This window comes from Zootoca vivipara, chromosome 3 (genome assembly GCF_963506605.1).
Source record: "Zootoca vivipara chromosome 3, rZooViv1.1, whole genome shotgun sequence".
Taxonomy (NCBI): domain Eukaryota; kingdom Metazoa; phylum Chordata; class Lepidosauria; order Squamata; family Lacertidae; genus Zootoca; species Zootoca vivipara.
In genome coordinates, this window is record NC_083278.1 from 56,913,461 (window position 1) to 56,928,141 (window position 14,681).

Consider the following 14,681-nt stretch of genomic DNA (forward strand, 5'->3'; position numbering starts at 1 on the left):
CTAGAACAAACATATTTATGGCTGACAATTTCCTTGCACTTTTGTCTATCTGCTTGTTTTTAGATAACAGATGTAAATGTGATAAATGAAAGATTGAAACTCACTGATGAAGCAAGTGAGTATTGCTGCTACTCCTTTTCCGTCCATCTGTTGTGGCAGCGGAGGGCAGGTGTTGGGGTCTTGGATTAACTGTCTCCCGACCTCCCCTCAAGCAGCTGAATGGTGGCAGTGGGTAGGGAAATATTTGGGGAGCCTAACCCATGGCCTTCTCAAAGGTGTTGTTGGACTCCCACCAGCCCCAGCCACCATGGCCACGGGTCAGGGATGATGGCCCAACAGTATCTGGAAGGCCATGAGTTTGCCACTCTCCGGGCTATAGGGTAGGGGAGTATGCAAGGAAAGCAGCAGACAGGGGAAAGGCAGAAGCCGAGGGCAAGTTGTTTAGCTGAATGTGAAAGAGGAAGTGGTGGATACAGTGGTGCAGTGGTTAGAGTGCTGGACTAGAACCTGGGAGGCCAGGGTTCAAATTCACACTTGGCCATGAAGCTTGCTGGGTGACCTTGGGCCAGTCACTGTCTCTGATTATTTATTTATTTAAAAATAAATTTTTAGTAGATTTTCACTTACAAATCAATCATATCAAACCAATTATTCCAAATTAAACAAATATATATCTATTAAACCAAATATTATGCCAAATTATAAAATTTTTGCTTCCCCATGCTTCAAATTCTGAGGGTTCTGAATATCGATAATTGCTGCCATTCTAATCAAAGTTCCAAGTTTTTCCCCAGTCCTTTTAATCCAACATAGTCCAGATCTTTTCCAACAGTTCTAATAATATTGTTCTCTTCCATCACTGTCTCTGATTAAATGAGGACAGGGAAAACCATATGCACCATCTTGAGTTCATTAGAGAAAAAAAGGTGGAATATAAATGCAATGAATAATAAAAATTTGAACCAGAAGCAAGATAAGTTTGGGAGAGAAAATACTAGGCAGCATCTTGCCCAAAATTTCAAATCATCTTTATAACCATGCTCCCCTTTTCAAATTTATTGAAAAGCGAAAACTCTGAATAAACACATGCATTTCATCATAACTTCACAAAAAGACTTTATTCAGTTGCTGCACATCCACCAAAGCCATTCCCCACCCCAGGTCATCACATAAATGTGGAACTCAGTAATTATGGTTTATATTCTAGAGAAGGCGTCTGAAGCTTCTAATTTGCCTTATGGTAGACCCAAGGTCCTACAGAAAGAGAATACCTATTGCCTCCTTCACCAGAATAAATATGTGAGTGGGTACAGCCAAAACATCTGGATGCCACTATGGAGTTCATATACTGTCAACAAACCAGTAAGTTTTCAGATTTATATACCTTTTGAAGTGCAATGAAAGGCCATAAATGGGAAAGGGCTATAGCAAAACTGCTCATTGCAGGAACATCAGGCAGCTAACACTGTGTTGTGTGTTTGTAAAATGGGCCAGGCAGCAGCTGTTCAGACTGAGTGGTTGTTGGTCTGCTTTGGAGTGTACAATCAGGGTTACCAAATTGCCATTGGAAAAGCTGCAGCTGAATGGCAGAGCAACATTCTTTGCATGCAAAAGAATGCACTCCATAGAGTGGGGAAAACCCCCAATATTGAAACCCCAGAGAACTACTGTCAGCCACCTTGAGAGCCAGGTTAGGATCTGGGAGACCTGAGTTCAAATCCTGACTTAGCCATGAAAGCTCACTGGGTGCCCTTGGGCCAGTCTTTGTGTCTTGGCCTAACCAACCTTGTGAGTTGTTTGTGAGAATGAAACGGGAGAGCGAGAGTCATGCATGCCACCTTGGGCTAGGAAGACTCTACGAACCCCAGTTGACTCAATACTGTAGCAGCTGGGCAAGCCAAAATACCAAGCCCACATGAACTGGCACTTACATCCTGAGCAGCAGAATTTTATGATTCTGCAATATGTGTACTTTGCTTTTTGAGCTAGCAGGGGGAGCACTTCACTGCTGGGAAGAAATTCAAAGGGGAGGAGAACAAAGAGGAATGAGTCACTGCTCACAACAGGACTCCTGTCCAACTTCCACCCTGGCATCAATAGTACTGGGTTTTTCTGGTAGCTGAGAGAGAAAAGCGGCAAACACCAGGGAACAGAAACTGCTTTTCCCAGATGGCAAGCAGCTTCTAATCCTCAATGAAATTGCTGGACTGGAGATTCAGGAGACACAAAAGGCTGTACTTTTTCATACAATGCATAATTAACGTACAAGATACTGCGATGGCCTCTAGCTTAGATGGTTATGAAAGAGGATTAGACAAATTCGAGGGAGATAATGTCTACCGTATTAGTGGTTTTTAGCTATCAAGGCAACATAGAGCATCCCTTTTCAGAGGAAGTGGTACCACTGAATGCTTGTTGCTGGTGGGACAACGGTGGAAGAAAGCTATTGCCTTCATGTCCTGCATGCGTACTGTACTTCCCAGAGGCAATGTCTGGCCTGCTCACAGTGGGAAACAGCATTCCCTAGATGGACATTTGAGCTGATCTTTCCTTGCAATCCAGAAGTGGGAAACCTTTGACCTCTTACTACTATGTCTTGTACAGAATCTTACACCTCTGGTATCCATTAATTAATCTGGTGTGGGTTTATATAGAACAGGGCGGAGGAATCTGTGGCCTTCCAGATGTTGTTGAACTCCAGCTGCCAGCATGGCTAATGGTCCGGGACTATAGGAGCTGGAGTCCAACAACATCTGGAGTGGGGCACAGGTTTCTCACCCTGATATAGGATGAATGTCTACATTAGGTAAAGGTAAAGGGACCCCTGACCATTAGGTCCAGTCGTGACCGACTCTGGAGTTGCACGCTCATCTCGCATTATTGGCCGAGGGAGCCGGCGTATAGCTTCCAGGTCATGTGGCCAGCATGACAAAGCCGCTTCTGGCAAACCAGAGCAGCACATGGAAACGCCGTTTACCTTCCCGCTGTAGCGGTTCCTATTTATCTACTTTCATTTTGACGTGCTTTCGAACTGCTAGGTTGGCAGGAGAGATGCTTAAATAAATACATAACCTCTCATTTTTAAAAATTATTTTTGCACAATACACAGCTGGCTCAAACCCACACAAAAGTAGCGTGTCTGTTTCTTCTGCTTCTCATCTCTGATAATAATCTCTTAAGGCTTGTTTTTTGGCGCAAGGAAAATGACCTCATTGCAGAGGAAGCTTTTTTTGGCATCCATTTATACTTAGACAGCACAGCAGTTCCACAACGTGAAGCATCTATTGCCATACTTTAGGGAGACTGCAACGGGGATGGAGTTCCTCCTGGGAGGCCTAAGGCAGCCTGGAAAAGCCAGGTGGCATCATTGTGGTAAACTTCAGAACATAAGACCAGAGGCCTGTCTAGTCCAGCCTCTCACACTGCCTAACCACCCGCCTAGTAAAACTGTGGAATTTGCTGCCACAAGGTACAGTGTTGGCCACCAATCTGGATGGCTTTAAAATGAGATTATATGAAGTAATGGCGGATAACGCTATCAGTGACTGCTAGTAGTCATAATGGCTGTGGTCTACCACCAGTACCAGATGAACACCCAAGTAGGGAGAGTGCCTGTTGCCTTGAGATTCTGTTTGTGGGCTTCCCAGGGGCATTGGGTTGGCCACATAGCTGGACTATAGTAGCCCTTTGGCCTGGACCAGCAGGGCTCTCCTTATGTTCCATGCTCTGAACCTCACAAGCAGGGCAGGAGAGCAATTGCACTCTTCTGCTATTGTCCCCCCCCCCCAAATTGGTATTCAGAAGCACACTCCCTCTCTGATCTGTGGCAAACAAAACACACAGCGTTCCCACCCAGCCTTCCTCTTTCTGCCTTGGCTCTCCCCTTCCTTCCGATCATTACCAGCACTTGTGAATCAGTGAAGGGGCATTGGATCAGACGGGAGGGCTCAGACCTCAGACATTCTGACATTCTCTGAGAGCACCCGAGAAGCAGTCCAGCAAAAGCAAGTTTGCAGAGGTGGCACCAGAGGCTGCTGAGGCCCCCTGCTTTAAACCTATCCAAACCAGATACTGCTTTGGCCGCCCTCCAAGCTTCCTGGTGGCACTTTTGCATACCTGCAGCTCTGTTTTGTTCCTTAAATTCACTACCACAGAAACTATTGCCACAGAGCAGGCAAATGAGATGAGAGTTTGGGCGGGGGCGGGGGTGGGGAGTGAGGGTTTTATGGGGCTATATTCAACTTGCTGACCAGGGGTTTACTACTCCAGTTTTTAAAAAGCAGCATTTCAATAGTGGTGTTTTATTTTCAATCCATTTCCTAGTGATTTCCAACATAGAATTTACTTTTTTCCCCACAGCACACATAATGTTTTTTGATGGCAAATACAGTTCAATGTAACTTGATGCCGTTTTATTTATTTATTTTTCAATTCACCAAGCCTGGAAAGAACTGTTTGTAGCTCTTCATTGTTCCTTTTTGTCTTCACTACCCTGAATTATTTACAGAACTATTATCTGCAAATGTGGCTGTTTCACTGTTCACCACTAAGCTTAGAAACAAGTTAAAAAGCACCAGTCTTAATAGACACTGCCAGAGAAATCAGAGAATTTCTGATTGTTTTTAGTGACAATGTAATGTTTTAGCTAGATAATTTAAATGGTCCCCCCCCCCCAACACAGTGGAGAAAATATTCTAGATAGAGGTTTACATTGCTTTTCATAAGGTATGAAAAAGAAGCCAGCACTTTTCCAAGTGTGTGGGTGTGTAGAAAGAGTTTTAAAGATGATGACATCAATAAAAATGCAATTAGTTCTAGGAGTAAGACTTTGAGTAGATGCTAAAACCTGATGGATGCAAGTAACTGCTATCTGCCCTTGTTATCTTTCAACAAGAGAGAATGATACCATCCAGATATACTAGCAGCCTTCTAAAAAGAAGGCTCACTAGTTATTTTCCAGCTCCTGTTGTGTGGTGTTTGTTCTCCTTCTCCAGGCAGTGAAATCAAAAGAGCCTTAAAAGGAGATCCACATCATAGGACTCCCCTGGACTACCTGTTTATTGAGCATTCATCCTGATTCACTTGTGCAGTGTCAATCATTCATTCATCCCACTAATTCCAGTGCATTTCTCTGTCACTTTCCTAACTGCAAAAAATCTGCTTCTTTTAAAAAGTGGATTAATTGGGCTAGGGTGAGAAAGCCCTTTAAGTCACTTTAATCGTACAAGCCCAAATTTTCAGTATGTGTTTTAATCCCTTCTACGAAATATTGCCAGACTGCAGGTGGCCACAATCAGGTTAGACCTACAAATGGAATCAAAATTATAGCAGAATCTCATGATAGACCAATTTTTGGTTACATGGAGATGTTTGTGCAATCCGTTTTGATGAAGGAATACCACCATGAGGTGACATTTTCTGTTATTTTCCCACAGTTACATGTTCTCTATCTATCTGCCTACATCTAGTTTGGCCCTTAAGCAACAGAGGCATTGAAGTACCAGTGTTGGCTCAGAAATCCATGCCATTATTTTATTTTTTTGATAGCCAGCATATCCTGAGCTAGTCTCTTCAGGTTATAAAAAGCACTTTGTCATGAGTCAGTGAAATAGTAGAGTCAGTAGCCAGATTTCCGGAGGCTGTGATTTAGGGAAAGACTATGATTTTTCCCTCTAACTGTTGGCAAAGTTTCCCGAGGCCGTGATTTAGGGAAAAACTATGATTTTTCCCTCTGACTGCTGGCAAAGTTTATGAAGAAAAACCCACCTCCTGGATAGGAAAGATTTGGTTGTACCGAGTCACCAACCCCTCCTACACACACTCACTCACTCATAGACTCATTCACTCGTTTGAAAAGAAGGTAAACATCTTTGTGCTGCAGATTATTGAAATTGTCGTGCAGTGTATGATCTGTAAATGAGCCCAGGTTCTATTTTTTTGTAATGAATGTGGCCTGCCAGACCTCTTAGATTGGCCCTCAGGATTCTCCTCAGGCCACCCCAGCTACATTCTGTGCTAGCTCTGCTCCATGTCATCTTCAAATGTTTTTTCCTGGCTAAGATGTGGTCTTGACCCATGATAATGTCTTTTGGTTCCCTGGCCCACTGTGTGTGTGTGTGTGTGTGTGTGTGTGTGTGTGTGTGTGTATAGCAAAACAAAAGCAAGAGTCCCATCCATTGCTCTGCCCACTTTCCTTTCTGGCCCCACCCACTTCTTATGACCACCACTGACATGTGGCCCTCAGAAGGCTTTCCTACAAGGAAATTTGATTGATGGGATGCATACCACTTGGTTCCTCAACACTTGGTTGCACTTTAGTTCCATGACTTTTCAGCTGAATGTCAGAAATCTGTGGGCATTTGTTGTAGCATTGGACCATGTGGAAGTTCGTTGCTTCATGTTGGGTCATTCACACATGCCACTCATTCCTGGATTGGTACATTCATGAGCCCGGTATAGAAATACGATTTTGAAACTGGGCCCATAACTGTTGGTGTTTTTTCTAAAAGTGCTGTATAAAGATAAAAAGGGCATTGGTGCTTTAACAGAGCATCTGAACTGAGTAGGGTTTGCATCTCTGGATCAATGAGGGATCTTTCTTTTTAATGCCTCATTTATATATTTTCTTTTCTTCCTTATACCACTTAAGGAACACCAACACCACCCCTGGAAGTGGGTGAGTGATGACCTGGCAGTCAAGACCAACTGCTTCCAAATGCTGTAGTTAAAAGTCCCACAAAATGCAAATAAATTATGCCTCTTGACACATTGATTACTGTTTCCTGTTTAAAGCATGCTCTTCTTACCAAAGGCAGTGACTGTACTTTTCCTCTCAGTCTGACCTACTGTGCAGCTTGAACTAAGCATTATAAGAGACACCAGGCTGCCACCACTTGCTTGCCGGTCTCTGCTTCTCATCAGTTGACTGTTGGCTGGGTGTGTGGTGGGGCCGGGGGCAGCAGAGTAAGGCACAGCCCAATGACGTAATGTTAAAGAAAATATCTAAGGAAAGGCACAGAACAGCAGAAATTCGGTGTCTCTGGCCGCATCTTGTTAAACTCTAAGATAAAGGTTTTTTTGGCTTTTAAAAAAATCATCTGAAAGTATTTCTGCTACAAGTTGAGAAAAGACAATTAACACATTGCTTTACTTGATAAATTTGTTTTTGTTTCTTAATTGTTTCTACACTGACTGACAGAGGTCCTGGGGTTCCCTACGGGAGGTTCTCTCCCCCCCCCCCAGCCCTACCTGGAGATCTTGAACCAAAGGAGGCCAGGAAGGCATACATGATGCAATCTCTGTGAAGCTCTAGTTTGAGTCCCACATCTTAACTTGTTGATTAGAGTCAAGAGGGCAAATGCGTTGCATCTTTGATCCGAAAGCTGCTTTGATCTTTGCTGCAACTGCTTTACATTGGGCTGACATCCCCTCCTTCCTCCCCATCCATTATCAAAATGCTGAAGGACCAAGATATAAACAGACTGGAAAGAAGGGCTAAAGTCCATTTCTATTTTTAGCAGGGACATGATTCATTATAAAAATAGGAAAAGAAAGAATCAACGAAAGCTAGGCTAGGAAGTCACAAAACTGTAGGTTAGCCACGACTGTGGGTGTAATACTCTCTCTTTTTTCCCCCTTTCCAGAAGGGAGATGCTTCTTCTCTTCCTCCCCCTGCTCCAGACTGTCTGCGGCCTGATGTTAGAATCCCTGAAGCGCAGAGCCAAAACTGCTCCAACTACCAGCCAGACCTGAACATCACCCACGGTTTCCTCTACCCTCCCAGTTAGTAGTGCTCTTTATATAGAAAAGATCATAATGTTGTAATCGGCTGGATGTGGCTGGGTGTTTAAAAACATATACACAGCACTGAAACAACCCACTGGGGATAAGCATGGCATTAAAAAGGGAGAGGTGGGGGGATTATTTCAGTGGTGTTTCTTTTGTGAAAGAATAGCTTTGCTATATTATAGCCACTGCCTTCTGTAGTACCAGACCACAAGGCTCCTCAAGTCATAGTCAAATATTTTTCTTCAACAGGCTTAGATTTACGTTGAGTAAGGAGATATGGAAACGTTGCATGGAAAGGAATCTGTTAGAAACCAGGCTCACAGTGATTCATTTGCGCGTAACATGGAGGCATGGCTTGTTTTAACCATGCTTTGTTCATTGTACAATGAGGCATCACACAAGCAAGCAAACAAGCCAGATTGTTTCTCCAAAGCTTGGCTTGTTTTCCAGTTGCTCCTGCCTTGTGCCTCTGTAGCTCGGTGAGCATCTGGGGTGAGGTGGCGAAGCAAACCATTTCTAAGCAAGATTGTTGGCTTCTGGCACCAGATAATAGTTAAATCGAGCCATGGTTCATAAGCCAACAACAACCCATGGCATCTCATTGTGCAAGAAAACCAACCATGGGAAAGGGCATGGTTGGCTGGCTGAAACCCTGAAGAGAAGACTTTCACACTTTTGCTTCAGGGTCTACATGTATCTTTCTGTTACCACTATGTTTGATCCTATGTTTTCATGCAAGAGGGCAGAAAGGGTATTAAATAATAAAATATAAGAGGTATTTTAATGAATAGGTCCATCAGAATCGTAAACAAAATTGTGCTCAGCTTAAAATAATTTTGGTTTAATTTTCATGATTAATCCCAATTTTTTCCACAGACTTCAATTCAACTGCAGATGAACAATATGATGCTTTACTTACCAGCAACATTGTTCCCATGTACAAAGAATTCAAAAGTAAGTGCTGATAATGGCCTACACTTTGATATTGCATTATTTACCTGAGAGTTCATGCTTACATTCTGGCCTCTTCTTGTCTGTGTGGTCATGGGATAGAGAAGCCATACTGATTCAGCATAACAGTTCCCCTTGTCTGATTCTATCTCACTGTACTTTCAATTGCAGGATTATGGGATTACTTGCATAATACACTGCTTCCAAAATATGCTACAGAAAGAAATGGACTAAATGTGATCAGTGGGCCTATTTTTGATTATAATAGTGATGGACACTTTGATTCCCTTGATATCATTACACAGTAAGTAAAGAAAAAAGGTAACCAGTTTAAATGTTAGCATGTGGCACGAGTTTCATTTTCATTTTTTCATTTAAATCACTTCTATCCCACTCTTCTGTCAAGCATCACAGAGTGGCTTACAAACAATAGCCCATCTGCCATCCGCTCAGGGTTTCCCAAACTTGGGTCTCCAGCTGTTTTTGGACAACAACTCCCATCTTCCCTAGCTAGCAGGACCCGTGGCCAGGGATGATGGGGATTGTAGTCCATTAACAGCCGGAAACCCAAGTTTGGAGAACCCTGTGCTAGATTTTAAGCAAGTTACAGCAGGTGCTCAGGCAAAAGTCAGCCAAGGAATCAAGTTACACCATGTAGAACGACTGGGGCAGCTGATGCCAAAATGCTTGAAAAGAATAGACAAGCATTTTGGCAAGGCAGCTAGGGCAATGCCTCTCCAATGGGGTATAGGAGAATGTGATGCTAACGTCCAATACAAAGATGAAGGTCTACCAGGCTTGTATGTTGAGCACACTGTTTTATGGAAGTGAGTTGTGGGCACTGCCAGGAGCGACACCTCAATGCCTTCCACATGTGCTGCGTCAGGAGGATTTGGGGCATGATATTCCCACCATGTTCACATTCTTGTCTCAACAATGTCTACACTGGCTTAGTCATGTCCACAGAATGGAAGATGGCAGGATCCCTGAGGACGTGCTGTATGGGGCTTCAGGCACCAGGCCCATTGACAGACCAGTTCTGCATTACAAAAATGTCTGCAAACATGACATGAAAGCTGGCAACATTCACCTCACCATGTGAGAATCCCTTGCAGATGACTGCAGTGCCTGGAGACATACATCCATAGCAGTGACCAGAGGAGGGATGTCCGCTGAAAGGAGCACAGAGAGAAGAAATGCCATGGGGCATCTGCAGCAGCACAGCTGGACGCCTTTAATCTGGCCCTGCTGCAACAAAACATGTCTCTCCTGTATTGGTCTCTACAGCCACAGCAGGCACTGTAACTCTCCAGCAGTTTGACTTCACCCCCAAAGACACACTCCTCCATTGTCTCTTGAGACACATGGATGCCAACGATCCAATGTGGCCCGGCTGATACCAGCATCTGGCTTGAACAGAATGGAATAATTCCAGCCTCAGAGGGACGCCCTGGATCTTTCCTCTGGGAACAACAGCTGCATTGCTTACCACAATTTACCTACAAATTAGGGGTGCCAACTTGAATGAAATATTGTGGGGCCCAGGTCAGCCCCACCCCATATATTTAATCACATGATGCTGTGCACACACACCCCCACACCATTTGAATGGGAATACCCATAAATAGGAACCGCTACAGCGGGAAGGTAAACGGCATTTCCATGTGCTGCTCTGGTTTGCCAGAAGCAGCTTTGTCATGCTGGCCACATGACCTGGAAGCTATACGCCGACTCCCTCGGCCAATAATGCGAGATGAGCGCGCAACCCCAGAGTCGGTCACGACTGGACCTAATGGTCAGGGGTCCCTTTACCTTTACCTTTAAAGGGACCCAGGTGGCACTGTGGTTAAACCACTGAGCCTAGGGCTTCCTGATCAGAAGGTCGGCAGTTCGAATCCCTGTGACGGGGTGAGCTCCCGTTGCTTGGTCCCAGCTCCTGCCAACCTAGCAGTTCAAAAGCACGTCAAAATGCAAGTAGATAAATAGGAACCGCTACAGCGGGAAGGGAAACGGCATTTCCATGTGCTGCTCTGGTTTGCCAGAAGCAGCTTTGTCATGCTGGCCACATGACCTGGAAGCTATACGCCGGCTCCCTCGGCCAATAATGCGAGATGAGCGCGCAACCCCAGAGTCGGTCATGACTCGACCTAATGGTCAGGGGTCCCTTTACCTTTACCTTTACCCATCAAATATTTTATTGTGGGGCCAAAGCCCCCATGGCCCCTAGGAGGCCATGAATAAAGCAGTGTATGGAGTTTTGCTGATCAGTTTTATATGCTCTCTAATGAACCCAGGATAATTTCTTGCCAGCTGCCAGTTTTGTAAAGAATATTTGCAAGTTCTGGACACTTTGGCTATGCAAATAGGTTTATGGTCCTGGTTTTACTGGATTTTCTGTTTTCTAGGCTAGACTTGATGCCACATTTTTCAAATATGGTTTGGACAGAGGGAAAGAATTCCTGCCACAGTGTAGGTGGATGGATGAGATGACAGACTAGAGCTTCCTTCCAGTCAAAGGGCTTTAATATCCTCTCAGCCACACTGTGCTGTTTAAAAGCTTTTATAAACAGATCGAAATCTGTACAAAGTTAGTCATGGCAAGATAACCCTACCCACTTTTTGAAGAGAGGGCTCATACAGGAATTACCCTGTGCATTAAGGGACTGTATTTGCATGAGTATCTGTGACACTGCTTCAGTTTCAGCTAATGGAATCTCCTTTGTATGATTGATAAGAAAACTACCGGTAATTCCAGGGGCATCAGAATTTCGCTCTCACAGTTCCTTTCCAATTATTGGTTCTTGTTCAATGTTAATACAGTTTCAGCTAAAGAAATAGAAATTCAGTGAAATGCAATGAAAAGGAAAAGCTTTATTATTTCAGCCTTTTGACCCCAGGAACAACCCATGCCATAGCTGCCAGGTTCTCCCTTTTTTAAAGGGAAATTCCCTTATGCTGAATAGGCTTCCTCGCGAGAAAAGGGAAAACTTGGCAGCTATGACCCATGCACATCAGAGGAATTATCTGATCTTTTAAAAAACTGCTAAAATTGTTTGCCTTTGTTGATTAAAATTTTGGACAGAATATCAATCCACATTGATTCACAACTGCAATCCCATACCCACTTGCCTCAAGTAAACCCAAATGAATTAAATGGGAGTTACTTCTGAGTAAATATGTATAGGATTGTGCTGTCAGTTACTGAAACTGAAAATTGCTGGTTAGGTATATGCAGTATCTCTTATGAAACAGACAGTGTAATCCTACCTAACCAGTGCTGATTTTCCTTCTGCTTCCAGGTATGGAGGTATTCTCCATATCTGAAATATTTCCACAGGGTAGGTAGTTGTAATTTCATTGAATGAAATGGTACCAATATAATTTTACAAAAAGTACTGTATAGATTTTGGTAACCAGCCTTTAATTGATCTTCTTTCACAGGCATGTAGGCAATTCACAGATTCCCATCCCAACCCATTACTTTGTTGTACTGACTAGCTGTGAGGACCAAGCCAACACCCCACTGAGTTGCTCAGGCTCACTGAGTGTCCTGCCCTTCATCCTTCCTCATCGGCCCGACAACTCTGAGAGCTGTGGTGTAAGTATAACATCCTTCACTTCAGATGCCTCTGCTCTTGTTATTGGAGATGTGGTTTCTACAAATGCAGCCATCTGAGAAATCTTTAGTGCCCAGTAAAAATCTAACATGAGGCCTAGCCTAAGAGAACATTCCAATTGACTCTCAACGTACTGACAGTGATTGTGTTCAGTATTAAATATTTTGTAAGAATTGCACATAAAGCACAAATTAGGTGACAGATGCCCTCTGTTATTCAGACCACTTGTGACATAGTGGATAAGAGACTAAGGACTTATCTATACCTCCATTTTCCCACCTCTTTTCCCTGGGGAAACCCGATCTTTAGTGCTGAATTGGTACAAACAGCAATTGGGTTTTCAACAGATTGCCATTTGTTCTAATTTATCGCTAAACAGCAGGTTTCCCAGGGAGCATATCTGCCAAGTCTCCCACTGAAAAATGCGGGATCAGCAGCGGCGCGGCACCGGAAGTTGCATAGAAGCAACTTCCGGGGCCGCTCTTCTCATGTGTGGGCACCGGAAATCGGGCAGAGCGGCACCGGACGTTGTTTCTATGCATGCCCGCTGGGCATGTGTAGAAGCGACTTGAAAAGGCACCAAGGAGGCATTGATGGAATTGGACAAGGCTTTCCCCTCCTTTGCATCTTTTAGTCTCAGGACAACGTAAGCCACATATAACTGGGCGTGCTTGGTAAGCAACTTCTCCTTCTCTAGCTGGAGTGGCTGTGGTGGCATTTAAAATGAGAAAAAGCATAACAGCTAGATGACAGTAATGCACAGTATCCAGAGTGGAGATATGCCACTCAGTGGCTGTTCAAAGCATCTGAAAATGTGTACAGTATATGATTTCTGCTCCGAGGGTCAGCACCTGACATACTGTTAAGCACTAACTAGGTAGTGCCAATAGCTGAAGTAAAAAAACCAGTAGTTTTTGCTTGTAGCATTTGCCTTTCAGCCTTCCCCTCCCTCTTCCCAAATATGGCATAAAGGACTTGCTGTGTTTGTTCATAGCTCATTGTACTGTTAAAAGATAGCGAACAAGTTCCAAGGGCAAAGGAAACATTCAGCAGATGGCCATGGCCTAGTTACCCCAGTCCACAATGACAGAAATTTGATTAGGAAAAATAATAAAGTTGTAAGGCATTTGTATGCAGAAATTCCTTACACTACTGCAACATTGTTGTTTTGCCTGCTGGTGTACAATTGAAGTTCTTGTGCTTGTTTGCTTTGTCAGGATGGGCAGGCGGAATCACTGTGGGTTGAAGAAAGAATTAACACTCATACAGCTCGTGTCCGTGATGTGGAGCTTCTGACGGGTCTGGATTTCTACCCAGAGAGAAATCAACCTCTGCCCGAAATCCTACAACTGAAGACATTTTTGCCAATATTTACAACTCTTTTTTAATGAGTGGGTGTAATTTATTAGGTCTTGTTAAAGAGGTTCCTTCCTTGCCAGTTGGAAGAACCCAGAACACAAACCAATGCATGTTTACTCGGAAGCAGGGATGCGAGGATATGACAATTTCATTTCTCATTTTTTCCAATCTTAAATTGGGTTCTCCACATTTTGCAGCAATTTGCTATTTTTCTTTTTTTAAAAAAACCTCATGAAAATTCATCACATTTTAGTTCAAACATTTTTTTATAAACAGTTTCGACTCATGTACACATTTTGCAAGCAATTTCCCCTAATATAATGCATTTTTGTAAACATTGTTTGGTTGGAGAACTACAATGGAAAATTCAGATAAAGGGTGAATTGGAGCAGATTAGCTGTATTGGGATATTGTTTGACAGATTGGGCTTTAAATAAATAAACATGCAATGTATACTGCATCAAATTTATCCTCAATCCCTTCTCAGTCACTTGTGTATTCAGTGGGAATTAGTGTGTTTAAGATTTCAGCCTCAATTACAGATCTTCAGGCTATTAGGGTAATAAATGAAGACAGGAAAAATCTCTCCCAGCATTCCTGCAGCTCCATGTTCCACAAGTTTTCCTGGAATTTCTCCCTCCCTCTGTTTTGATGGCACAATGACTTCAGACTACACGAAACTACTGTACTTGAACTTTTAACGTATGAATAAAATAAAACACAAAGATTTTAAAGCATTTTGTATATAATAATAGAATGTGCCACTGAAATTATGAACAGGAACAAACTTGCAAAAGACAGAAAGAAAGAGTTTCAGCTGCTATCAAGAATATTGCTACATGTTATTGTGCTATAACAAGGGGCTGCACACCTGCTCACTTCACCTGCCAGCGCCACCAGATTTGGGTATTTCCTAATCAGGACTCAGTCCCAACCGTTTAGCTGCAATATAGGGGCTAAAATGCC

General features: G+C 43.4%; 1 protein-coding gene across 1 annotated transcript in view; it reads left to right on the forward strand.

Annotated features, from left to right (window-relative positions):
- Positions 1-14,184, forward strand: part of ENPP3 (ectonucleotide pyrophosphatase/phosphodiesterase 3) — a 49,809-nt gene extending 35,625 nt beyond the window's left edge. Inside the window, exons 17-23 of the mRNA XM_035108977.2 lie at positions 64-115; positions 1,208-1,362; positions 7,644-7,782; positions 8,665-8,742; positions 8,911-9,043; positions 12,181-12,337; positions 13,574-14,184. Coding sequence (XP_034964868.1) covers positions 64-115; positions 1,208-1,362; positions 7,644-7,782; positions 8,665-8,742; positions 8,911-9,043; positions 12,181-12,337; positions 13,574-13,744 — 885 coding nt within the window. The 3' untranslated portion in view covers positions 13,745-14,184. The remainder of the gene's footprint in view (positions 1-63; positions 116-1,207; positions 1,363-7,643; positions 7,783-8,664; positions 8,743-8,910; positions 9,044-12,180; positions 12,338-13,573) is intronic.
- Positions 14,185-14,681: the final 497 nt, after the last annotated feature.